The 24,869-nt window shown below is 57.4% G+C and overlaps 3 protein-coding genes across 12 annotated transcripts in view; 1 reads left to right on the forward strand and 2 right to left on the reverse strand.

The window, feature by feature from the left end:
• The window catches only part of LOC135461215 (zinc finger protein 239-like), a 61,665-nt gene that overhangs the window by 18,034 nt on the left and 18,762 nt on the right, over positions 1–24,869 (reverse strand). The gene's annotated exons all lie outside the window — the stretch shown is intronic.
• LOC135461214 (uncharacterized) lies at positions 1,284–11,512 on the reverse strand. Of its 10 annotated transcripts, XM_064738212.1 has the most exons (6): positions 11,105–11,512; positions 9,880–10,891; positions 8,441–9,437; positions 6,976–7,966; positions 5,447–6,474; positions 1,284–3,567 (listed from the first exon to the last, which is right to left on the reverse strand). In XM_064738212.1, exons 5-6 carry the CDS (start codon positions 5,981–5,983, stop codon positions 2,665–2,667), a joined length of 1,440 nt encoding a protein of 479 aa, XP_064594282.1. In that variant the 5' UTR covers positions 5,984–6,474; positions 6,976–7,966; positions 8,441–9,437; positions 9,880–10,891; positions 11,105–11,512; the 3' UTR covers positions 1,284–2,664. The 10 variants fall into 10 exon arrangements, with proteins under 10 accessions (XP_064594282.1, XP_064594287.1, XP_064594286.1 ...); XM_064738217.1 differs by having other exon boundaries at positions 8,441–10,891; positions 11,135–11,512; XM_064738216.1 differs by having other exon boundaries at positions 8,441–10,891; positions 11,126–11,512.
• On the forward strand, positions 11,706–24,034 carry LOC135461213 (zinc finger protein 239-like). The gene is made up of 3 exons (XM_064738210.1): positions 11,706–11,775; positions 22,915–22,980; positions 23,133–24,034. The coding sequence occupies exons 1-3, from the start codon at positions 11,757–11,759 to the stop codon at positions 24,032–24,034; spliced, it is 987 nt and encodes a 328-aa protein (XP_064594280.1). The 5' UTR covers positions 11,706–11,756.

Below are 24,869 nucleotides of genomic sequence, written 5' to 3' on the forward strand. Positions count from 1 at the left end.
GCTGCTGGCCCTGCCCGCAGTGGCCGTGTCCTGCCACGTGGCCCAGCAGGGGAGGGGACATCGCGGTGTCACCTGGCCATCAGCGGGGCCGCCAGCCGGCCGTGGCCATGCGGGGGGCGGGGCCTGGTCTTGTGACGTCACCTCGCCCTGCCCCTTTCCGGCGGGCGTCATTCCTTGGACATCGGCTCTGGCTCTGCGGGGAGATCGAACCGACACCGAGAGATCAAAGGAACGATGGGAAGGGTTCCCCTGAGCGATGGATGCAAAACGAGCTTTGCCTTCGCAAACAATCGGGCATTGGGGAGTTAATTAATTAATTCCACCCGGCATCAGCGACCCAGTGCCAGCCCAGTGTCCCCAGTCCTGTCCCAGTGCCACCAGCCCAGTGCTCCCAGTGCCAGCCCAGTGCCACCGCCCCATTGTCCCCATACCAATGTTACCATCCCAGTGTCCCCATCCTGTCCCAGTGTCCCTGTCCCACTGCTCCCATTTCTGTCCCAGTGTCCCCAGTTCCACCCCAGTGGCAAAACAGCAAAAAAGAAGAATTTATGAATTCTTCTCTCGTCACCAGAGAGTGAAAACACGACACGATTTAACTGCAAGGAGAAATAAAATAAATTGGTTTAATGCACAAGATAGCGTGGAGGCAAGTCAAGGGTTAAAACCAAACAAAAGAACATCTGAACTCACAGGAATGTTTGAAAATAATTTATATAGAATATAGAAAAATATATGCATAATTTTATATAAAAAGGAGCAAATTTTTAGTTAATATATTAATAATACATAAGTATAATATAAATTCTGTTAGTATAAAATACATTAATGCAAAATATTTTTATCAAATATAGAATATTGCTATTGTATTACTCTCTCTATATAATACTAATATATATTTTGATTAACATTATATTATGAATATTCATAAACCCTAATGAATATGCATGAAAACCTCTTTGATGTAACAGGACGTAAAGAACATGGCTTAATTAACGGTGAGCTTTTGGCAATTAGCACCAGAATTTTAACCTTTAACAAACTTTTATAAACATTTCAATTCTGACCTGTGTTTCTCACAGGGGTCCCGGCTGATAATGGGGGGGGACAGGACTGAGCCCCAAGAGCCCCCCCCAGTGCTGGGGATCCCCCTGTGCCCCCCCAGCACTTGGAGCCTCCTGGTCCCACTCCCGGCTCCCCCCAGTCCCGGTGCTGCTCCCGGGGGTCCTGCGGCTCTGGGGGCTCAAAGGGGAGGGGGCAGAACCCCTGTGATGGGTGGGGGGGCACAAAGGGGGGTCTGGGCCTGGTGCTCGGGGGGGTCGGTACACGAGGGGGGTCCGGTCCCTGTCCCAGTGCTCGGTGAGGGGGGATCAGGGCACGAGGAGGGTCCAGTCCCGGTGCTGGTGCACAGGGGCTGCTCAGTGATTCGGGGGAGTCTCCAGTGGCCCCAGAGCATGAGGGGGGGTCCCGGTGCTCGGTGATTTGGGGGGGTTTCTGGTGGTCCCAGTGCCTGGGGGGGGTTCCCAATGAACGATGACAGCACTGATTGATGGGGGGGTCTCCGGTGGTCCCGGTGCACCAGGGGAGGGTCCCGGTTCCTCGGGGGGGTCCGGTGGTGCCGGTGCACGAGGAGAGGGAGGGAAACTTGAGGGTCCTGATGCCTGAAAGGGGCTCCTGAGGGGGGCGTTCCGGTGCATGAGGATGGTGAAATTCGGGGGTCCCAGTGGGTGCTCAAGGGTGGTGTGTGACACAGAGAGAGATCCTGGTGACACCAGGGACCCTTACACAGTGACTGGGCCAGTCCTGGTAACACTCGGGGGTCTCTTGGTGGCACTTGAGGAACTGGTGGCACTCCAGAGGCTCGTGGTGACATAAGGAGCTGGTGGCACTGGAGGTGCTCTTGTTGACACGAGAAGCTGGTGGCACTTGAGGAACTGGTGGCACTCGAGGGGCTCTTGGTGACACACAGCGCTGTGGCACTCAAGGAGCTGGTGGCACTCTGTTGCAGTGTGTTGTAATGTCCTGTTTTAGACTTCCAGGTCACCTCCCAGGTGTGCCTATACCTCTCTCCCTTCCCCCTCGCCCCCTTGCTGAGTGAGTCCTGTCAATCAGGCTTAACATTCCAGGAAGGTCGTCGTGTGGTTGGTCAAGTTCAAAAGATGCCCCTATGCCCAGAGGTCATTGACCTCTCTGGGTGTCATTCTCCCCTGAGACCCTGCCCCTCCCACCTGGTTGGTGGCTCACCTGCCCCTTCCCTCCCCCTCCCCCGGGAGCTTAAAAAGGTAATCAGCCCATGTGCTCGCCGATTCTGTTGGAGCTGTTGCCTACATTCAGACTTCTGTAACCATGGAATAAAGCTCTGGATATAACCCTCTGGCAGAATCCATCTCCTTTTCCTCCTCACCATCGCCTGAAGCCTTCCCTCCCGAGGTAAACGGAGTTCCTACCAAGCCTGGACTTGTTTCAGTGCCCAGCTGCAATCTCCAGCAAGCTAAAGGTGTCTCTGGGGTGATACAGCACAGTTGCTGCCTTTGGCCTAGCAGCAAGGGACAGACTGGCCCAGGCACAATCTACCTGGTAATATTGGGATTCATATTCCAATAGCACTCGACTGTCCACAAGTCTCTCTAGTGACATCACTGTACCAATGACATCACAGTGGTGACATCACTGTCCCCGCAGCAGCCTTGGGATGTCCTTGATGGCTTTTTGGCACTGCTCAGCCACTGCATGGCTGCCGGGGCCACTGTAGGGACTCAAGAGGAGGTCGTGAATGTTCCCAAGTGTCCCCAGTAGGTGATGCTTGAACAGGCGGGCGCTGGCCTCCCACAGCTGCTCAAACTTGGCCACTTTGGCCACCAATTCCTCAGGGACATTGGGGGACGCCTCCTTTGTCCCCTCCAGGGCAGCCTCAGTGTCCCTGAGCTGGCACTCCATGTAACTGATAAACTCAGTGGCTCTGTCACACGCATCCACCAAGCGCTGCAGCGGCTCCAGGGCCACCTCTGCCCAATGTCTCCTCCTGATGGCCGCCCTCGCCCGCCTGGAGGCCACCACAGCCTCTCCCATGGCCTCACTGGTGGCCATTGCCACCTGGGCATCACGTGTGGGCCCCACTGAGGCCTCCTCATCCCTGTCCAGGGCCACCATGAGCTGCTGGGCTGTGACTGCCAGGTTGTCCCCAGCTGTCCCCCTGCGGGTGGCCTTGTCCTGCTGGTCCCTGGCCCAGGCGAGGGCCGCGTCCTCGCAGGCATCACGGAGCTTGGTGACCTCCTCGACCAGCTGTTTCCATCTCTCCTCACACGCAGACACCAACTCCCGCCAGGCGCTGCCCGCGGCTCTCACATCGGCCCAGGTGGCCCCCGGGGTGGCCCCGAGGGTGGCCAGGGCCTGGCCCAGGGAGGGGACACCGGGGTGTTCCAGGGCCTTACGGAGGCTCCAGGTGAAGATCCTCAGGGCTGCATGCAGCAACTTTGGGGGCACACAGCGCCGCATGCCCCGGTGTGGCCCGGTCACAGTGGCCGTCACATCGCCCAGAGTGGCCACCACGGACACCAGAGCCTCCAGCAGCTGGGGAGGGGACAGGGGAAGTGTCAGGGACCTGGTGGCACATGTGGCCTCTTGTGTGGCCCCTGTGCCCTCCTGGGATCCCATTTGTCCCTTCCCTGGAGGGCTCTGCTGTCCCCTCTGTCCCTTTGTCACCCCCTTATCACCTCAGCCACCCCCTGCCACCCTCCCTGCTGTCCCTGCTGCCAGGCCCTGCCACCACACTCGTAGCCTCTGTCACCCTCTGCTGTCCCTTCTGCCAGCCCTCATGTCCCCATCCCCCTGTGTCACCCCCATCCCCCCCTGCCCCCACACCATTTCCCCTCCCCCTCTCTGTCACCTCTCCCCTTCCTGCCACTGCCTCCTGTCCCCTTTGTGACCCCCTGTCCCCTCCCACCACATCCCCCATCTCACCCCATCCTCTACTGCCCCTCACCCCCAGTGTCCCCTCTGTCTCCCTCTCTCCCCGCCCCATCGCACTTCTTGGAACTCCATGCTAACTGGGGACACACTGGGGATGCTCGGGGGACACTCTGGGGATCGAAGGAGCCTTGGGATGTCCTCGATGGCTCTTTGGCACTGCTTGGCCACCTCACAGGCACTGGGGCAGGCAGGACCACCAGTGAAATAGACCTTGATGATGTCATCAACTGCCCCCAGCAGGTGATCCTTGACCAGGTGCGTCTTGGCCTCCCACAGCTGCTCGGCCACGGCCACCTTGGCCACCAAGTCCTCAGGGACATCAGGGGACACCTCATTTGTCCCCTCCAGGGTGGCATCAATGTCCCTGAGCAGGCGCCGCAGCTCCCGGGGGAACGCGGTGGCTTCGTCACACGCGGCCACCAAGCGCTCCAGCAGACCCAGGGCCACCACCAGCCGCTGTCTCACCATGGTGGCCCTTGTTGCCTCGCTGGCAGCCACCCTGGCCTCTCTCCTCACCTGGGCTCCATGCCCAGCCACCACCTCGGCCCCCTCCTCCCAGCCCAGGGCCTGACCCAGCTCCACCATGTTTTCCTGAGCTGTCCCATCACAGGCAGCCTCGTCCTGCAGCTCCCTGGCCCAGGTGGTGGCTGTGGCCGCCCTGTCGGCCGCCTTGGTGGCCAAATCCCTGCAGGTGCTGTGGAGCTCAGTGGCTGTCCTGGCCAGCTCAGCCCAGCTATTCATCAGCACAGACACCGACCGCTGCCACTCACTGGCTGCCATTGTCACATGGTTCCGGGGGATCCCTGGGGTGCTCTTGTAGGCAGCCAGGGCCCGGCTCAGGGAGGTGACAGGGTCATCATCATCTGATGTGACATTGCCTCCAGGTGTCATCAGTGCTGTAGAGGGTGTCCCAGAGGTTGCTGGTGAAAACCTCCGGGTCTCCGTACAGGCACCCTGGGAACACGAGCAGATTCATCTCCTCATCCTGCCTGGGCAGGGTGCCCAGCAGCTCACCCAGGATGGCCACAACAGTGACCTCTGGCTGCAGCAGGGCCGGGGACAGCTGGAGAGGGGACAGGAGAGGAGTCAGGGACCTGGTGGCACTTATGGCCTCCTCAAGAGGCCCCGGTCCTTTCCCAGGGTCCCCTTTGTCCCCTCCCTTGAGGGCTCTGCTTCCCCCGCTGTCCATTTGTCACCCCCTCGTCCTCTCTGCCACCCCCTACCACCACACTCGTAGCCCCTGCAATGTTCTGCTGTCCCTTCAGCCACTGCCCGCTAGACCATGTGTCCCCAAACCCCCAGTCATCCCCATCCCCCACTGCCACCTTCCCCCGCCTTTCCCCTCCACCTGTCACCTCCCTCCTTCCTGCCACTCCCTCCTATCCCCTTTGTAACCCCTGCCCCCTCCCGCCAGCCCCCATGTCCCCTCCATCCCCCATTGGCTCCTCTCTCCCCCCACCACTCCCCCAACCCATCGCACCTCTTGGAGCTCCATGCTCACTGGGGAGACACTGGGGACACCTTGGGGACACTCTGGGGGTTGAAGGAGCCTTGGGATGTCCTCGATGGCTCTTTGGCACCGCTCAGCCACCCCATGGCTGGGGTGGGCACTGGGGTGGGCAGGACCACTATCGATATACAACTTGATGATGTCTCGAACTGTCCCGAGCAGGTGATCCTTGACCAGGCGGGCCTTGTCCTCCCACAGCCGCTCAGCCACGGCCACCTTGGCCACCAAGTCCTCAGGGACAGTGGGGGGTGCCTCAGTTGTCCCCTTCAGAGTGGTCTTGATGTCCCTGAGCAGGCGCTGCAGCTCCCAGGGGAACGCGGTGGCTTCGTCACACGCGGCCACCAAGCGCTCCAGCAGCCCCAGGGCCATCTCCACCCACTGTCTCTCCATGGTGGCCCTTGTTGCCTCACTGGCAGCCACCCTGGCCTCTCTCCTCACCTGGGCTCCATGCCTGGCCACCACCTCGGCCCCCTCCTCCCAGCCCAGGGCCTGATCCAGCTCCACCATGTTTTCCTGAGCTGTCCCATCATGGGCAGCCGTGTCCTGCAGCTCCTTGGCCCGGGTAGTGGTGGTGGCTGCCCTGTCGGCCGCCTTGGTGGCCAAATCCCTGCAGGTGTTGCGGAGCTTGGTGGCTGTCCTGGCCAGCTGGGCCCAGCTGTTCACAAGTGGAACCACCGACTTGTGCTACTTCCTGGCTGCCATTGTCACACGCTTTTGGGGGGGCCCTGGGGGTTTCTCTCTGACGAACAGGGGTCGGCTCAGGGAGGTGAAAGGGTCTTCATCATCGTAGGCGCTTCATCATCATTGTGGCGCCACCAGGGGACTTCAATGCAGTCCCGGATGGCCTTGAGCTGCCAGCTGAATGACCATAGGTGCGAGTACATGTGCCTTGAGGGCGTGAGCAGCAGATTCATCTCATCACGACTGGGCAGGGTGGCCAGCAGCTCGCCCAGGATGGCCGCCATTGTGACCTGTGGTTGCAGCAGGGCCAGGGACACCTGGGGAGGGGACAGGGGAGGTGTCACGGAGCTGGTGCCATTTGTGGCCTCCTGGGGTGGCCCTGTGCCCCCAATGGGTTCCCTTTTGTCCCCTGCATCCCTTTGTCAGCCTCTTGTTCCTTCTGCCACCCCCTGACCCTCCCTTTGCAGCCCCTCCTGCCCCCTGCCCGTCTGCTGTCCCTTCTGTCACCACCCTGCTCCTACTGCTGTCCTCTCTGCCACCCCCTGCCACCATATTCCTAGCTCCTGAAAACCCCTGCTGTCCTGTCTGTCACCTTCTGCCAGACCCCATGTCCCCACCACCCCATGTCCCCCAAATTCCTCACTGCCCCCTCCCCATCATGTCTCCTCACCTGGCACCTCCCCCTCGCCTGCCGCTCACTCCTGTCCCCTTTACGGCCCCACTGTCCCCTCCTGCCACCCCCCAGGACCTCCCATCCCCCATTACCCCATCCCGCCAGTGTCCTCTCTGTCCCCCTCACCCCCCCGCCCCCGTCGCGCCTCTTGGGGATCCATGCTCACTGGGGACACTTTGGAGACGCTCTGGGGACACTGGGGATTGAACGAGCCTTGGGATGTCCTCGATGACTCTTTAGCACTGCTTGGCCAGCTCACAGGCACTGGGGCTGTTGGGACCATCAGTGAACAAGAATTCGTTGGTGTCTGGAAGAGTCTTCCCCAGGTGATCCTTGGCCAGGGGGGCGTTGGCCTCCCACAGCTGCTCAGCCACGGCCACCTTGGCCACCAAGTCCTCAGGGACAGTGGGGGGTGCCTCATTTGTCCCTTCCAGGGTGGCCTCGATGTCCCTGAGCAGGCGCTGCAGCTCCTGGGGGAACGCAGTGGCTTCGTCACACGCGGCCACCAAGCGCTCCAGCAGCCCCAGGGCCGCCTCCACCCGTTGTCTCACCATGGTGGCCCTTGTTGCCTCGCTGGCAGCCACCCTGGCCTCTCTCCTCACCTGGGCTCCATGCCCGGCCACCACCTCGGTCCCCTCCTCCCAGCCCAGGGCCTGACCCAGCTCCACCATGTTTTCCTGAGCTGTCCAATAATGGACAGCAATGGCTTGCAGCTCCCTGGCCTAGGTGGTGGACACCTCAGCAGCCACCTCCCTCCAGGTGTTGCGGAGCTCAGAGGCCTTCCTGGCCAGCTCAGCCCAGCTGTCCACAAGTGCAGTCACCAACACCTGCCACTTGCTGGCCACCATTGTCACACGGTTCTGGGAGATCCATGGCCTGCTCTTGCAGGCAGCCAGGGCTTGGCTCAGGCAGGTGACAGGGTCATCATCATTCACGGTGACATTCTGGTGCCTCCAGGTGTCATCAATACAGTACAGGGTGGTCCGGAGCTCATTGGTGAATTCCTCCAGGTCCCAGTACAGGCGCAATGGGGACATAAGCAGCAGCATCTCCTCATCCCGATGGGGCAGCGTGGCCAGCCGCTCACCCAGGATGGCCACCATGGTGACCTGTGGCTGCAGCAGGGCGGGGGACAGCTGGGGAGGGGACAGGGGAGGTGTCAGGGACCTGGTGGCACTTACAGCTTTCTGGGGTGGCCCCCTGCCACCGAGGGGTCACCTCTGTTCCTTTGTCAGCCTCTTCTTCCCTCTGCTACCCCCTGCGCCTCGCCTCGTAGCCCCTCCTGCCTCCTGCCCCTCTGCTTTCCCTTCTGCCACCCCCCAGCCCCTCTGCTGTCCCCTCTCCTACTCCCTCACTTCCACTGCTGTCCCCTCTGCCACCCTCCACTAGCCCTCATGTCCCCTCTCCCCCATGGCCCCCCATCCCCCACTCCCCCATCCCCGCCTGTTTCCAATCCAACCCTCTGTCATCTCCCTCTTTCCTGCCACTCCCTCCTTTCCCCTTTGCAGCCCCCTGTATCCTCCTGCTACCCCCTGTGTCCCCTCCATGCCCCATTGCCCCCTTCCTCCACAGTGACCCATCCCTCCCCCTTGCCTCCCAGTCAGTCGCACCTCTTGGAGCTCCATGCTCAATGGGGACAACTTGGGGACATTCAGGGGGTCGAATGAGCCTTGGGATGTCCTTGATGGCTCTTTGGCACTGCTTGGCCACCCCACAGGCACAGGGGCTGTCAAGACCACCATTGAAAAAGAATTTGATTGCGTCTGGAAGTGTCTTCCCCAGGTGATCCTTGGCCAGGCGGGCGTTGGCCTCCCACAGCCGCTCAGCCACAGCCACCTTGGCCACCAAGTCCTCAAGGACATTAAGGGACTGCTTCTTTGTCTCCTTCAGGATGCCTTCGGTGTCCCTGAGCAGGCGCTGCAGCTCCCGGGGGAACGCGGTGGCTTCGTCACATGCGGCCACCAAGCGCTCCAGCAGCCCCAGGGCCACCTCCACACGCTGTCTCTCCATGGTGGCCCTTGTTGCCTCGCTGGCAGCCACCCTGGCCTCTCTCCTCACCTGGGCTTCATGCCCAGCCTCCGCCTCGGCCACCTCCTCCCAGCCCAGGGCCTGACCCAGCTCCACCATGTTTTCCTGAGCTGTCCCATCACGGGCAGCCATGGCCTGTAGCTCCCTGGCCTGGGCGGTGGCGGTGGCAGCTCTGTAGCCTGCCTCAGTGACCATCACCCTGCAGGTGTTGCAGAGCTTGGTGACTGTCCTGGCCAGCTCAGCCCTCCTGTCCACAAGCTCATCCACCGACTGCTGCCACTCGCTGGCTGCCATTGTCACATCATCCCAGGTGGTCTCTGGGGTGCTCTCAAAGGCAGCCAGGGCCTGGCTCAGGGAGGTGGGAGGGTCATCATCATCCACGGTCACATCCCTGTATCACCAGGTGCCATCATTGTAATACAGGGTGGCCTGGAGCTGCCTGGAGAAGTACTCCAGGTCCCGGTACAGGCTCACTGAGGACATGAGCAGCAGCATCATCTCGGCCCTGCGCAGGGTGGCCAGCAGCTCGCCCAGGGTGGCCACCATGGTGACCTGTGGCTGCAGCAGGGCCGGGGACAGCTGGGGAGGGGACAGAGAAGGTGTCAGGGACCTGGTGGCACTTGTGGCCTCCTGGGGTAGCCCCCTGCCCCCGACGGATCCCCTTTATCCCCTCTGTCCCTTTGTCAGCCTCCTGTTCTCTCTGCCACCCCCTCCACCTCCCCTCGTAGCCCCTCCTGCCCCCTGCCCCTCTGCTCTCCCTTCTGCCACCCCCTACCCCCACTGCTGTCCCCTCTGCCACCCTCCGTGTCCCCATCTCCCGTGCCCTCCATCACCCTGTCCCCTCCCCCGCCGTGTCCCCTCCCCTCTCTGTCACCTCCCCCTTTCCTGCCACTGCCTCCTGTCCCCTTTGTGACCCCTTGTCCCATTTGCCACCCTCTGTGTCTCTCCATCCCCAACTGCGCCCTCCTCCCGTGTCCCCTCTGTTCCTTTCTCTTCTCCCCCAGACCCACCCCTGTCACACCTCTTGGAGCTCCATGCTCACTGGGGACACCGTGGGGACACTCTGGGGGTTGAAGGAGCCTTGGGATGTCCTCGATGGCTCTTTGGCATCGCTCAGCCAGCTCACGGGAACTGTGGCTGGTAGGACCATCATGGAAATAGAACTAGAAGATGTCCTGAAGTGTCCCCACCACGTGATCCCTGACCAGGTGGGTGTTGGCCTCCCACAGCCGCTCAGCCACGGCCACCTTGGCCACCAAGTCCTCAGGGACATTAAAGGACTGCTTCTTTGTCCCTTTAAGGGCGGCCAGGGTGTCCCAGAGCAGGCGCTGCAGCTCCTGGGGGAACGCGGTGGCTTCGTCACACGCGGCCACCAAGCGCTCCAGCAGCCCCAGGGCCGCCTCCACCCGTTGTCTCACCATGGTGGCCCTTGTTGCCTGGCTGGCAGCCACCCTGGCCTCTCTCCTCACCCAGGATTCACGCCTGGCCACCACCTCGGCCCTCTCCTCCCCACCCAGGGCCTGACCCAGCTCCACCATGTTTTCCTGAGCTGTCCAATAATGGACAGTCTTGGCCTGCAGCTCCCTGGCCCTGGCAGTGGCGGTGGCCACCATGTCGGCCGCCTTGGTGGCCAAATCCCTGCAGGCATTGGGGAGCTTGGTGGCCGTCCTGGCCAGCTGGGCTCAGCTGTCCTTGAGTGCAGCCACTGACCGCTGCTACACCCAGGCCTTCATTTGCACATCGAACCTGCTGGTCCATGGGGTGCTCTTGGCCAGGGCCTGGCTCAGGGAGGCGGGAGGGTCATCATCATCAGAGGTGAAAGGGTCATCATCATCGTAGGTGACATTGCGGTGCCTCCAGGTCTCATCAGTGCACAGGCTGTCGCGGAGCTCATTGGTGAAGTCCATCAGGTCCCAGTACAGGTGCAATGGGGACACGAGCAGAGTCATCTCGTCCAGGCTGGGCAGGGTGGCCAGCAGCTCGCCCAGGATGGCCACCACGGTGACCTGTGGCTGCAGCAGGGTCTGGGACAGCTGGGGAGGGGACAGGGGAGGTGTCAGGGACCTGGTGGCACTTACGGCCTCCTGCGATGACCCCTGTGCCCTCCCGGGCTCCCCTTTGTCCCCTTCCTGGAGGGCTCTGCTGTCCCCTCTGTCCCTCTGTCAAGCCCCCGAGCCCTCCGCCACCCCGCACTGTCGCTCCCGTGTGCTCCCCATTCCCCCCTGCCCCCTCCCCCACCGTCGCACCTCTTGGGGCTCCATGCTCACTGGGGACACCTTGGGGACGCTCCGCTGGCGAAGGAGCCCCGGCATCAGCTCCGGTCACAGCCCAGAACACGCCCCGGGGTCGGCGCCGGGAAAAGGCGGAGCCGCCTCAGGAGGGGCCGGAAAGGGGCTTGGCGAGGTGACGTCACCGCCCGCCCTTTCCAGTACCGCCCCTATCCATGGAAAGCGCCTGGATTTGGCCGTTTTGGTTGAATCCCAGGGGATTTAGGCTCAGTTGAAGGGGATTTAGGCGCCAGGGCATTTAGGCTCCATCCCACCATTTCTAGGCGGATTCATTCCGCCGTTCCCGGCTGGATTTATGAGGGAACGCGGAGCGCTCTGAGGAGCCCACAGAGTTGCCCTCAACAAACAAGGCCGCGCTGCTTCTCTCGCGAGACCTCTGCCGAGAAGCCCCAAAGGCGGCGCGGACCAATCAGAAGCCGCGCCCGGCAGAAGTTCCCTTTGCTTTGGCGTCAGCAGCTGCTTCCGGCGAATCCGCGATGCATTGTGGGCATTGTGGTCCCGGTGGGGCCCAGCGGCAGCGGAGGGGGGCTGAGGCCGCAGGGAGGGGAAGGGGCGGGGCTGGAATTTGGGGGCGCCGAGGGAGCCCCGGGACCCCCTTCGGCAGCGCGGGATGGGTGACAGCGACCGCGGTCAGCACCGGGAGCGGGGAGAGGGGGAGGCGCGGTGAGGGGGGGTTTGGAGGGGTTATGAAAGGATCGGGAGGGACTGAGGGAGAACTGGGGGTGGGGGTCCTGAGGGGATGTGGGGGGTTCTGAGGGCGTTTGGGGAGATCGAGAGGGAGAACTGGGGGTCGTGAGGAGGTTTGGGGGCTCCTGAGGGGATTAGAGGGGTTGTCAGGGGCTTTTGGGGGGTGAGAGGGAGAACTGGGGATCCTGAGGGTATTTGGGGGGTTCTGAGGGGGTTTGGGTGGGATTGTGAGGGGATGTGAGGGGGCTGAGGGGTTGTGAGGGGGTTTGGGACATGATGAGGGGATGTGGAGGGTCCTGGGGGAGAATTTGGTGTCCTGAGGGTGTTTGTGGGGTTCTGAGGAGATCTGGGGGGGGGGTCTTGAGGGGATATGGAGAACTCATGAGGAAATCTGGGGGGATTCTGAGGAGATTTTCGAGGGTCCGAAGGAGGGCTGGGGAGCCCTGCGGGGGACCTGGGGTACTGAGGGTAGTTTGGAGGTTGTGAGGGCATTTGGGGGCATTCTGAGTGGGTTTGGGAGGATTTTGGGAGTTTCCGACTAGATTTGGGGCATCCTGAGGGAATTTTGGAGATCCCCGAGTGGATTTTGTGGGTCCCTGACTGGATTAGGGCTGATTTGGGGTTATTTTGGGGTCCCTGACTGGATTTTGGGGCATTTGGGGTAATTTAGGAGTTCCTGAGGGGACTTTGGGGTATTTTCAGGTGTTTTTGTGGTAAGTTTGGCTATCTGACCAGATTTTGGGGTTCTTGTCCTGATTTTGGGATATTTTGGGATACCTGACTTGATTTTGGGGTATTTTCGGGTCATTTTGGGGTTCCTCACCAGATTTTGGCCATTTTGGGGTAATTTCATGGTCCCTGACCAGAGTTTGGGGATTTTTTTGAGTATTTTTGGAGTAATTTTGTGATCTCTCACTAGAGTTTTGGGGTTTTTTTGGGGGTATTTTTGTAGGACAACAGGGGTAGGATGGTCGGGATGGAGAGAGACAAGAGATCTCTGCAGCCAGGTCGTGGAACTTGGGGTTTATTGCAAAGGGCCTGGGTGCAGGGCCCTGCTTGGAGCTGCCAGGCACAGCTGGAGCAGGCCCGAGAGAGGGAGAAGAGTGGTGTTATATTTCCCCAATTATCCCATCATGAACAAAACCAAACAATATTAAAGGTAGCAGCAATTTTCATTGAATAGCTTAGAATATATAAAATCGGATACACTTGAAATATTGACAATGTAATTTGGTTAAAATAAGGGATAATTTGGTTCCAATAATAGCACATAAGCAAAAAAAAAAAAACCAAACAGCGAGGGGTACAGAGTGCTGGGCCCTTGGACCCTTGCCACCTCACGTAGGAGCTTGCCAAGCGAAAATTCCCCCTTTTGTGCCATGTGTCAATGCCATCTCCTCCCATTTTCGAATCATCACACTTGTACTTCTGCCCTCATCACCACCTTTACCGCGCATGCTCCACCACTCTTTTGGTGGTTGCACCCGTCTTTGGGGGTCGTCACTGATGAAGGCCTCTCCTCTTCCTCGATGTCCTTTAATTCACCCTTGGGTAATACATGCGCACCAAGCTAGTATAATGTAAGCAAAACCTAACATAATATTATATTTAAGCATCAAAGCAATAAATCTCTTATAACTACCATTTTCCTGGGACCCAACCAGATTTTCCTTTCTGTTAATTTTTCATAACTGTTATCTCTTGCTTTTCCTTCTATCCTTGAACATCTGCAGGAAAAAGGGGAGGGGGGGATGCAACCCCACCTCCCCTTTCTTTCATGGCATTACACCTTTTAAGTGTTTTATTATTTCTGAATATTAATTACTGTATCAATATTGATTACAGTTTCAATTTTGTCAGCACGACTCATATCTATTTACCACAATTATCATGATCCTCCTCTGAGTTTTTGGAGTTCTCTGCCAGAAATCTCTCCCCTCCCCCACTCATCCACAGGGGTTTGGGGCGGTTTTCCCTTTTTGGGGGAAATCAAAGCGATGCACTGATGCTCCTAATTAGGGGTAGGAGAAGTGAGGCTCCAGGGCTTCCCGCTGAGCCGGAGCCACTGGAGCTGCAGTGCCGGGAAAGCCGTGGCGGGAGCTGCGGAGAAGTTTCTTTGTCTTTTCAGCTCAATGCCCCTCGGGCCCGGGCCCGTTCCGCGGCTGTCCCTCAGCTCCGGCTCTGCCCTCACGCAGCCCGGGGGCCCTGAGAGCGCGGGGCGGGGCTGTGCCGTGTGCAGAGCCCGCCCCTGGCTGCGATTGGGCGATGGTGCCGTCAGTCATGGTTGTGGTGCGCTGATTGGTGGGAGTGGGGCGGAGCGGGGCCCCGGTGGCGGGCTGAGGGCGGCCATGGCTGGGCAGCGCCGACACTGTCCGAGGGTGTGTGCAGTCCTGGGAGCGGTGGCGGCGGCCGGAGCGCGGTGAGGAGGCAGCGGAGCTCGGAGGCGGCCGCAGCGCAGGTGGGAGCCGCGCTGGGTTGTGCGGGGGCTCGGGGCTGGCTGCGGGCCTCGGGGGCGGCAGGGGGCTCGGGCGGGTTCGTTGTGCCGTGTCCGGCCCGTGTTGCCGCTGGCGTGAGGGCGTTGCGGGAGCGGCTGCCCGCGGTCTCCTTGCGGCCGCTGCCTCGGCAGGAGCCGCTGCCGGAGCAGCGCTGGCTCGGCCCGGTTGCTGTGGCTGGGACAGAGGGGGCTGCCCCGTGCCCAGGGCTGTGCGGGGAATTTCCGTGGCCGGAGGTTTCTGTGCCCAGAGGAGACAGAGGAGTCCTGTAAAAGTGACTTTATTGCTGAGCAGAGGGAGAGGCCGTGGGGCATTTGCCGTGCGCTCTCTGCCATTGTTGTAGTTCGCAGCCTCCTTTTTATCCTCATTTTCCCGGGCTCATCTCCCTCTCCCTTTGCCCACTGGCTGAGGTGCTTGGAAGGTTCAGACCTCCCGATGCGCCAACTGCATGTCCTCGTTAATGTGCATCCCCACTTTTGTATAACGGCAGGTATTCACGGCTCTGTAAAGGCTTTGTTCTTCTGGAAGTTCAGGAGTTTAGTGGGATTTTCTGTGAGCAGCAGTCCATGTTAATTAGGAACATTTATTGAAGCTGGTGGTTTCGCTGGTTGCTTCCTTATGTACAAATCCCTGACTTCTCGCTTAGCTGCTGAATAAGCTGCACTCTCAAGGTGTGAAGCATGGTAAAAAGATGAGAGTTGCTGTAGCACATCCGAGGAGAAACAGCATTCGTTTAACCCATGGTCTGCCAGGGAGCCACAAAACCGTGTCCCATTCCCATCCTTTCCACGTTTGGACCAATACATGAGCTGCTTTTTTGTTTCTGGTGTTGGTTTTTTTTCTTTTCACCACTTTTCCTTTGTCATCTTTTTGCCAACAGCAGTTTGAGTAATTTAATTTTCCACAAACTCCTCCTTTTTCTGCTAACAGATGATCTGATCCCATCCCCTGGTTAAGTGTTGTGTTCCTCGTTTCAGTGGATTGGTCCGCAGGAAGGTCAGGGGCTGGAGCTGTGTGGTTGGTTATTATTGCGAGGGCAGCTTGTAATCTAATGATGCCATTGAAATGAGAAATGGATGCTGTGTTTCCTGATATAAATTGGATCAGCTTCCCAGGGGCTGGTCCATGGTGTTGTAGGATTTGCTCTGCTGGCCATTCATCTTTTCCCCATTTTTGGCTGCTCTCTTCTGCTAGGGCTGCATCAATTGACTGCTTTTCTCTAATTAAATCATCAAATCCTTGGATTCCCAACTGATTTCCCTGAAGTTTTGGTGGCAAAAAACCCCCACTGCTCTTATATACCCTATATAACACAGACAGTGACAGCACATGTTGGATTTGGCTGAGGGATGTTTGCCCCCCCACTTTTTATAGTGAGGTTTTCCCAACATTCTCCTTTTGCTGTTTCCCTTTGCAGCTTCACCCGTTTCTGTTGCAGGGTCAGATATCCTCCCCCTGGGCTCTGCCTTGAGCTGTGCAAATTCCATCAGTGCCAGCAGGCAGAGCTTGGGGTGAGGGGCAGAGGGAATCAGCCCAATTCCTGCCCCAGGCAAGAGACCCAGGTGCATTGTCCACACTTTGCCCAGCAGTGTTCATTTGCATTTCTAAAGCTCCTCTGCAGGCTGCCTGGAATGGAGCTTCTCTTCCAGGGCAGCCATCTGGTGAGTCACATGTGCCCCACCAGAATCTGCTTTTTCAAAATAAATTATTAACTGTTTACCAGTTAAAAGTATAATGGTTAAAGTTCTTCAATTTTGCAAAATGCGACATAAAGGCGAACATGGAAAAACCCAGACCCAAACTTGATTCTCACACTTCTGTCCCAAACCTTCCTAAAAATGTAAAGTGGGAATATTACGCAAAATTTTTCTCATATCGTTATTTTGTCGCTGAAAGAATCTCTTTAGTGTTAGAGAGTCAAGGCATTCCTTGGTTCTGGCCTGCATGTGCAACAGAAGTAAATTCTTTCACAAATAGCTCAGCTGTGCGGAGAAAATCATTCCATGCCATGTGAGTTTTACTCGTTTTATCCTAGACTTTATGTAGTCTGAAGCGATCTAAATCCACTGCTGTTGCAGTGTGTTTTAAACTTCCAGGTCACCTCCCAGGTGTTGCAATACCTCTCCTCCCCTTCCCCCCTCGCCCCCTTGCTGAGTGAGTCCTGTCAATCAGGCTTAACATTCCAACAAGGCATAGTGCGGTTGGGCAAGTTCAAAGGATGCCTCTCAGGCCCAGAGGTCATTGGCCTGTCTAGGTGTCCCTCGTCCCTTGAGATCCCGCCTCCCCCACCTGGTTGGTGGCTCACCTGACCCCTCCCCTCCCCCTGAGCTTAAAAGGTGAGTCCAGCCATGCGGTCGGGCATTCTGTTGGAGCTCTTCTCAAGATTCAGACCTCTGTAACCATGGATTAAACCACTGGATATAACCCTCCAGCAGAATCCTCTCCTTTTTCTTTCACCATCGCTTGAAGCCTTCTTCCTGAGGTAAACGGAGTTCTACCAAGCCTGGACTTGTTTAGTGCCCAGCTGCAACCACCAGTAAGCTAAAGGTGTCTCTGGGGTGATACACCACAGCTGCCGCCTTTGGCTCAGCAGCGAGGGTCAGACTGGCCCAGGCACAATCTAACTGGTAATATTGGGATTCATATTCCAAAACACTGCTTTAATGCTCATTGCCTCCAAGTTGTGTAAGTTTTTGGTATTTGGTTTCCGGTTGGACCCGGATTCCTTCCCCTCTGATGTGAATTTGGTCTCCACACTCCTGGATTTCCTTCTCAGCCTTTTCCAGCCCAGGTGTCTCCAGCTGTGCCCAGGCAGTGTCTGGGGTAGCTGTTGGTTGCTGTTTGCTGCTGGGCAATGTTGATGTTTTGTTGCTGGTCGTTATCTCTTTGGGTGTCTTTTGGGTTGTTCCCAGTCTGTTGGGATGTTCAACTGATCTCAATTCAGTGGCACAACATCCCTTAAATAAAAGCTTTAAAATTCATTTCCCCAAGGCAAAGAAAACCAAGCCAAAGCAGAGAAATAAGGTTTAAAACAACCGAAATCGGTACATTTTGCAGCAGTGCAATGGCAGGCAGCCCAGAGTGTGGGTGTGAGTGAGCCCCAGAGTGGAATTGTGCCCTGGTGTTCCCCAGCAGCTGTGGCAGTGCAGGCCCAGGCAGCGCTGAAGCTGCAGCAGTGGCAGCAAGGCTTGGCCCCAGTGGCTGGAGATGGCAGAGGAGGGTGGCCAGGATTGCAGAGGATTCCAGGCGAGGATCTGTGGGCAGGCGCAGGGGCTTGGCCCGCTGTGGAGCCCTGGCTGCTGCTGTGTTGCCTTCAGGGCAGGCTCAGGGGCGGCCTCCCATCCTCCTGCTGCAGGCGGGAAGTGCAAATCTCCGGGGCTTCAGAGCCCTTGAGGCCAGGCTGAGGAGTCCCCCGTGTTGAGCTGTGCTGGCGGCTGTTTCTGGCCTCAGGGACACTTGGCATGGGCCCCTTGGCCACCAGTGGTGCTGCTTTGCACTCCTTGGGCAGGAGCCGATGTCCTGGCTGGGTGTTGGCAGCAGCAAAGTGCCAGGGCAGGCTCTGTGCCAGCCCAGCTTGCTGTGGGAGAATATGCCTTGATATCTGCCCCAGTGGTTGCTGAAGCAGTGAGAATTGCTTTTGCCCCCCTGTTAGGTGCCATGGTGTCAGCAGAAGATGTTGAAGCCTTCCTGCTCAGGGCATTTCAGTGCCAGGCTCTCACAAGCACCCACAGCTGCGTGGGTTGAGCTGAGCATGGGGCGGTGACCTGCGCTGTGTCTGATTCCCCTTCCTTTTCTCCCCTTCCTTAATAACAGCCTGTCTTGTAGCTCTTTTCCCTTCTGCTGCCCTTGCAGAGCCATCCACAAACACATTTTCTCCCTCAGGCCAGGGAATGTCCAATCATCAATCTGTCCCAGCCTGGGTCTGGAGCTCTGTCCCTTGAGTGCAGTCCTGGGTTCCTTGCCAGCCCCTCTCCAGGCTGTTCAAACAGGAGGCTGGGTTAAACCCTTGCCCTGTCCTCAGTTCTAAATCCTCCTGTGCCATTGAACAAGTTTCATACTGTAATAACCGAGCCCTGCTCATCCATTTAGAGGTTCTTTTGCTTGTGAGACCTTTAACTTGATGCCACACTTGAACTGTAGGAGATCCTATATAGAGTTGAAAATTTTAGCACAAGAATTCCTTTGGCAAGACCCTGTTTAACATTCACCTAAAATTCAAATTTTTTTTCTCTGTCTGGAAGGCCCAAGCCAGCCGCCTCAGTTAATCTTCATTTTAACACTTGAAAATTCTGTGTTTCCTTCTCCTGTCCATCCATCCAGTTTGTTGACTGGGAGGATAGGAGTGTTGTAGGGAGACATCCTTGGCTCCAAAAGCCCTGCCTTTAACAGGGACTCAATACTAGGCTATGAGCCCTTCCTTCCCTCACTTGGAACAAGGTATTTCTTGTCCTGGTTGCTTTAAAGTAATTTGTAGAGGCGCCATATCTAATTTTCCCTCTTTCCGTAAGGCTGCCCACACTTTGGGGTTCACTTCAGCATGGGTCTTGTCAGATTTTGACACAAAGGTACAACAGAACTAGCCTTTGTATCCCTTTTACAGTATTAAAATCCAGCTCTCAAATTCCTTCCTATTTAATTACAATCACAGGAGCAAGAAAAAGCAATTAATTTATTTCAAACCTATCCCCCACAGCTTCTAATAGTGGTTGAACAAATCATACCTGCTCATCTTTCCCACTCATTCCCTTAAAAATTAAAACATTCCTTTACTATTTTCCCCCTAGGTCTAAGTTTGAGAGTGGATTGAGAGGCCCCTGTGTCCATCAGGAAATGCCTCCTCTCAATGCAGACCCACCTGAATGTTCTCAAGGGCTGCAGTGTGGAGGGTCCCTGGTGTGATGGGAGCTGTGCCAGCCCTGGCAATCCATGTCCATCAAGGGGTGGACTTGCTGGTGCTGAGGGTGCTGCTGTCTGTGCTTGCAGTGTCCTTGTGCCCTGCAGCTGGAGCCCTGGTTCCTTGCCAGGGGCTGTTTGGGTGGGCTCTCCCCTGCCGAGGAGGGCAATGCCTGTGCCAGGTGCTTGTGGCCGAGCCCGTGCCCTGGGTGCTGGGGCCCCCTTGGGCCCTGGGGTTGATCCCTCAGGGGCTGTAGGAACTGTGCCCTGGCCTTTGCCTTCAGCTTGGCCTTTTGCTGCTCCCTTCTTGCATTCACCTGCTGTGCCTTTGTGCCCAAGTGCTGCAGGGCCTTCTTGTGCCCCTCCTGCAGCCCCCTCAGTGCCTGTGGGTGCTTGTCTTGCTTTACAAGAGAGGTGTCTGCTCGGGAAGGCAGAAAAAGCCTCTCTTGGAATGGAGAATGCAAACCCCCTCCCTCTTAATTTTTAGAATAGTGAAATCAAGGGGCTCTCAGGCAAAGATATGGGAATAGGAATACCAGTTCTTTACTAGTGTGTATAATAAAGCAAACAAACAGCAACAGCTGCGGCACTGACAGCAAACAGAGCCCGGAGCCGGTCCCGGCCTTTGGGCTGCGGCGCTTTCCCCTTGGGTGCAGTTCCGGGCACGGCCGGCAGGGGCGCTGGTGGCTCCCGCGGGGCAGGGCAGCGCATCCCTTCCATGGGAACATCTCTGAACGGAAATAGAGCAATCCCTTCATCTAACTCTTTCACTTTTTTCCCTTCTATAGCCTTTCTCCTGTGTTTTGGGAAAGATTTTGGAGATGGCTTCTTTTTAATTGAGCTCCTAGTGTTTTGATAAGGAGCTTCCTGTAGAGAGAGAGAGTTTCCCTCAACAGCCGGAGCTGTGGTTACCAAGGGGACGTAACTCAGAGCAGGACGGGGTCAGGGGAGGATATCCCGCCGAAGCTCGGTGGGAGTGTGGGCAGGGTCTGCTGCCGGAATCGGCAGAGGGGGATCTTCCTGTGGAGCCCGAGGCGGAGCGTGGGCAGCCCCCAGATGGCTGATGGCGGCTGATCCGGCAGCTCCCGGCAGAGCAAAGGCAGGTGGGAGAGCCCGGCAGCAGCGGCGGTGCCCATCGCAGGTGGCAGGGACACGGCAGGCGGGGATGGGATGGCTGGGACCCCCCCTGGGTGCGGTGGGCGCGGTGACCTCGGAGCAGGAGGCAGGACAGAGCAACCCCCATCTTGCCCAGCATGGGCGGCAGAGCGGCCGCGGGCCAGGCAGTGGGAGCAGGGCACACAAATTGAGCGACAGCACCGGGGTGGGCGGAGCTGAGGCGGGCAGCGAGCCGGGACCCGGGACAGGCGCCTGGACCGCGAACGGAGGGGGCAGGAGCTGCAGAGGATCCCACTCTTTCTGATTTTTCCTCTTGTTCCCTTCCCTTTCATTTCCCCTTTTTTTTTTCTCGGAGGTTTCTCATCCTTTAAAGATTTTTATTCTTCTTAAATCCTCTGTCTAACATATGGCATATTCTCTTCTAGTTAAATGGTTTTTTTTTTTGCAAATAAATCCAGACCCTAAGAAATCTAAACTTCTGCTTGGATACATTGAAATGGTCGATGAGCTAACTCACAACCTCCTAATCTTGTTTTTCTCACCACCTTTTTATTTATCCTTTGGCAAATTAAGCATCTTTCAGTTACTTGCTTTGCAACTCCAATGCATGTCTTCTAATATTTTCTTAGCAGCACATTTATTAAGTAATTGTCTTCCATCAAGAAGTTTCCATTTCCCTGATATATCTTGTTCACTTCCTGTCTTGTTTAAATCTTTTTTCTTGGCTTCCCTAAACTTTGGAATTTCCAGTTTTTCTTCGTTTGGGTTAGTATTATCATAACTCTTTCAGCTCCATTTTCTCCTGCATCCTTAGTTTTGCAATGTGCCCCCACTTTGCCCAGTTTGCCTCTCCTTTGACCCGGGCCGGGTTCCCCCCGCCCGCAGCGGCTGGAGCAGCCGAGAGCCCCGCGCTGCCCATCCCGACCTGTCCCGGCTCCATCCCCGCTCCTGCCGCGGCTGCGAGGGCTGCGGGAACGGGGCAGCGAGGGTGTGGCTGCTGCTGGGGGAGGAGGAGGAGGAGGGAAGGGCAGGGATGGAGGGGGAGGAGGAGGTGGGGTTAGGGAGGAGGTGCAGGGGGAGATGGAAGAGGAGGGATGAAGGTGGAGAGAGAGCAGCGATGGAAGATGAGAAGGAGGTGGGGATAAGACAGAGGGGGAAGAGGATGGGGGATGGAAGGGGAGGAGTGGGGAGGAAGAGGAAGAGGAGGGACAAAGGCGGATCGAGGCTGAGCTGAGGGAACCATGCTGTTGATCCCTGCCTGAATTCGCAGCCCTCACCTGTGGGATCATCACCCCCCCATTGTGCCAATGAGCAGAGAGGCGGAGCTCGGCCCGGATATCCCGGGGGGTCCCTGGGTTGGGGTTTTTGGGATGTTTGGAGATTGAAGGAGTCCAAGGCTGAGCGGAAAAGGCCCCTCGGGGGGACATCGGGGGGTGGCGGTGGCGGCTGCCGGCAGAGGCAGCCTGGAGGAGCAGAGCCCTGTGTCCCCCAGGAGCCCAAAGTGGGGAGCCCAGAGAGGGGGGAGCGGCGCCATTGGCGGGAGCCTGAAGAGCCTGGAGAGGGGCAGGGGGGACTCCTTGGAGCCGCTGCAGCCCCGAGCAGAGAATGAGGGGAGAAGGGAGCCCGGAAGCCCAAACAGCCCCTGCATCCCAAAATGGGGAGAGCGAAGCGGGGGGAGCTTTTGGCATTGCTGGGACTGCCAGCAGCCTGGGCAGGGCAGGCACCAAGGAGAAGGGGGACCCCCAATCCAAGTGTGACCCCCAGCAGGTGGGACAGGGGGGAACCTCTGAACACCAGAGGGGACGGACCAGGGACGGGGAACCCCTGGGAGGCTTTTTCCAGGCTGAATCTTGGTGTTTGGGAGGTTTTTCTGGAGCCCAGATGGCCGGTGACTTGTAGACATGGACTTGGGCAGAGGCACCTTCAAACTCAATGTTTGTTTGGGAAGATGAAACCGGAAAACCTTATAAATATGATTTTCTGGCAAAAGACTTTGAGGATATTGAAAGTATAAGGACAATTGAAATGAAAGCAACATCTGAGATACCTCATTAGTAAATAACTGGAAAACAATGGTGTGGCCCACTGAACGTAATCCCCTTTTGATGAAACAATTCCCTCTGCTTGATGAGAGGTCCAAGGGTCAGAGCAAACCCTACTAGCTCAGCAGAAGGAGTCCAAAGAGGAGTTTTTAGGGTGTAAAATATAGCACATTATGGTGATGTAATGATTCCTTCAGGCTGTATGTAAATGCTCTAGGACCTGTATCCTTACTAGATTGGTTAGTGAGAAATAGAATATTCAACACAGAAGAAAATTTATTGTGTTGTAATGGGAGCGTTACTCTCTTATGCTCTTGCCTTGGTCATTTACCCTCTCACCCTCTCTACCCCTCTCTTCTCTCGGGCCTGCTCCGAGCTGTGCCTGGCAGCTCCAAGCAGGGCCCTGCACCCAGGCCCTTTGCAATAAACCGCAAGTTCCACGCCCTGGCTGCAGAGCTCTCTCGTCTCCGTCCGTCCCGACCGTCCTACCCCCCGACACTCCTACAAACGCTCTCATCCTTTGTTTTTCCCAAACCAGGATTGCGCATTCCCAGCCCCAGGGAGGCTGCGAGGAAGAGGAAGATGCCCCGGGACACTGAGGCAGGTGAGGAGGAAGTCAGTGCCCCTTTCCCCTCTGTGCTGCTCCATCTCCCAGCCCAGCACGGCCCCGGCTGCAGCTCAGCCCTGGGGGATCTCCTTGCCCTTGCCTGTGGCACGGAGGCAAATCCCATCCTGTCCTTGTCCTTCCTCCCCCAGAGCAGGAGCTGAGCATGGAGAGCAGGGAGGACAAATGCCCACGGCAGAACCTGGTGGAAGAGGCCGTTTTGAGCGGCTCCATGGTGCAGGAAGCCAACGGGGAGGAAAAGCCCTGGAGATGCCGCACGAGGAGGGGCTGCAAACGCAGCTGGCGGGGATCTGAGGGGGAAAGAGCCAGCCTGGGCCAGGAAGGCGGCCGGAGATGGAGCCAGAGCTTGGAGCTGGTGCTCCATGAGCAGCTCCATGATGGGGAGAAGCCCGACACGTGTGGGGAGTGTGGGAAGAGCTTCAGGTGGAATTGCGACCTGATCAGGCACCAGAGGATCCACACTGGGGAGAAGCCCTACGAGTGTGGGGAGTGTGGGAAGAGCTTCAGCGTGAGCTCCAGCCTGATCAGGCACCAGAGGATCCACACTGGGGAGAAGCCCTACGAGTGTGGGGAGTGTGGGAAGAGCTTCAGCGTGAGCTCCAGCCTGATCATGCACCAGAGGATCCACACTGGAGAGAAGCCCTACGAGTGTGGGGAGTGTGGGAAGAGCTTCAGAGAGAGCTCCAACCTGATCGTGCACCAGAGGACCCACACTGGAGAAAGGCCATACAAGTGTTCCGAGTGTGGGATGTGCTTCAGCCAGAGGTTCAACCTGATCAAGCACCAGAGGACCCACACTGGGGAGAGGCCCCATGAGTGTTCCAAGTGTGGGAAGAGGTTTCCGACCAGCTCCGATCTCCTCCGGCACTATCAGAGTCACAGAGAGGAGAGGCCCTTCCAATGCCCCGACTGCGGGAAGGGATTCAAGTGCAACTCCACCCTCATCAAGCACCAGCGCATCCACACTGGGGAGCGGCCCTGTGAGTGCGATAAATGCAGGAAAAGGTTTCTGACCAGCTCCCATTTGCCCTAGCACTATCAGAGTCACACAGAGGAGAGGGCCTTCCACTGCCCCGACTGTGGGAAGGGATTCCACTGCAACTCCACCCTCGTAAAGTACCAGCGCATCCACACTGGGGAGAGGCCCTACGAGTGTGATAAATGCAGGAAGAGGTTTGTGACCAACTTCATTCTCCTCCAGCACTATTGGATTCACACAGAGGAGAGGCCCTTCCGCTGCCCCGACTGTGGGAAGGGATTCAAGGACAACTCCACCCTCATCAGACACCGGCGCATCCACACTGGGGAGAGGCCCTACGAGTGTCCCCAGTGTGGGAAGAGCTTCTCACAGAGCTCTAACTTGACCCAACACCAACGGAGGCACCACTAAGGGAAGCCCTGTGAGTGCCCCAAGTGCGGGCAGAGCTTCGTGCGCTGCTCCAGCTCCATCCCCCACTGGAGGAGGCACTTTGGGCACAGCCCTGGTCACTCACATTCCCTGTGATCCATGTTGGGAACAAACCTGTCTGCTTCGCCTTTTGGTTTGGCCTTTGCTTCACCTTCATCCTTTAAAAACACCCAAAACTGGGTTAAATGAAGGAAATTCATTGAATATATCTGCAGTTGCATAATTTCTCAGTTGTTTTAGAGGGAATTTAGGATTTGGGGACACGTTCTGTGTGGAGTGCTGCTGTTGCTAAGAGGCAGGAATTTGATCTCACCCTTCTTGTGTTGCTAAGAACTCTTCCCCTGACCCCAACCCCAATTCCACCCTTTGCATACCCTATAAAAAATCCAAAGGCCCTCCCTTTCCCCTGCCTTTGGGGGTTAAGAAATGGATTCCCAAAGGATCAGCCCTATTCCCACTG

Source organism: Zonotrichia leucophrys, unplaced genomic scaffold, assembly GCF_028769735.1.
Source record: "Zonotrichia leucophrys gambelii isolate GWCS_2022_RI unplaced genomic scaffold, RI_Zleu_2.0 Scaffold_222_82797, whole genome shotgun sequence".
Taxonomy (NCBI): Eukaryota; Metazoa; Chordata; class Aves; order Passeriformes; family Passerellidae; genus Zonotrichia; species Zonotrichia leucophrys.

Coding starts and splice junctions, on each gene's coding strand:
- LOC135461214 (XM_064738217.1), bottom strand. CDS start 5,983: ATGGTGGAGCTGGATCAGGCCCTGGGCTGGGAGGAGGGGGCCGAGGTG. Junction 3,568..5,446: donor TGAGCATGGAGCTCCAAGAG/GTGCGATGGGTT, acceptor TCCCCTCCCCAG/CTGCTGGAGGCTCTGGTGTC.
- LOC135461213 (XM_064738210.1), top strand. Junction 22,981..23,132: donor GCCCCGGGACACTGAGGCAG/GTGAGGAGGAAG, acceptor TTCCTCCCCCAG/AGCAGGAGCTGAGCATGGAG.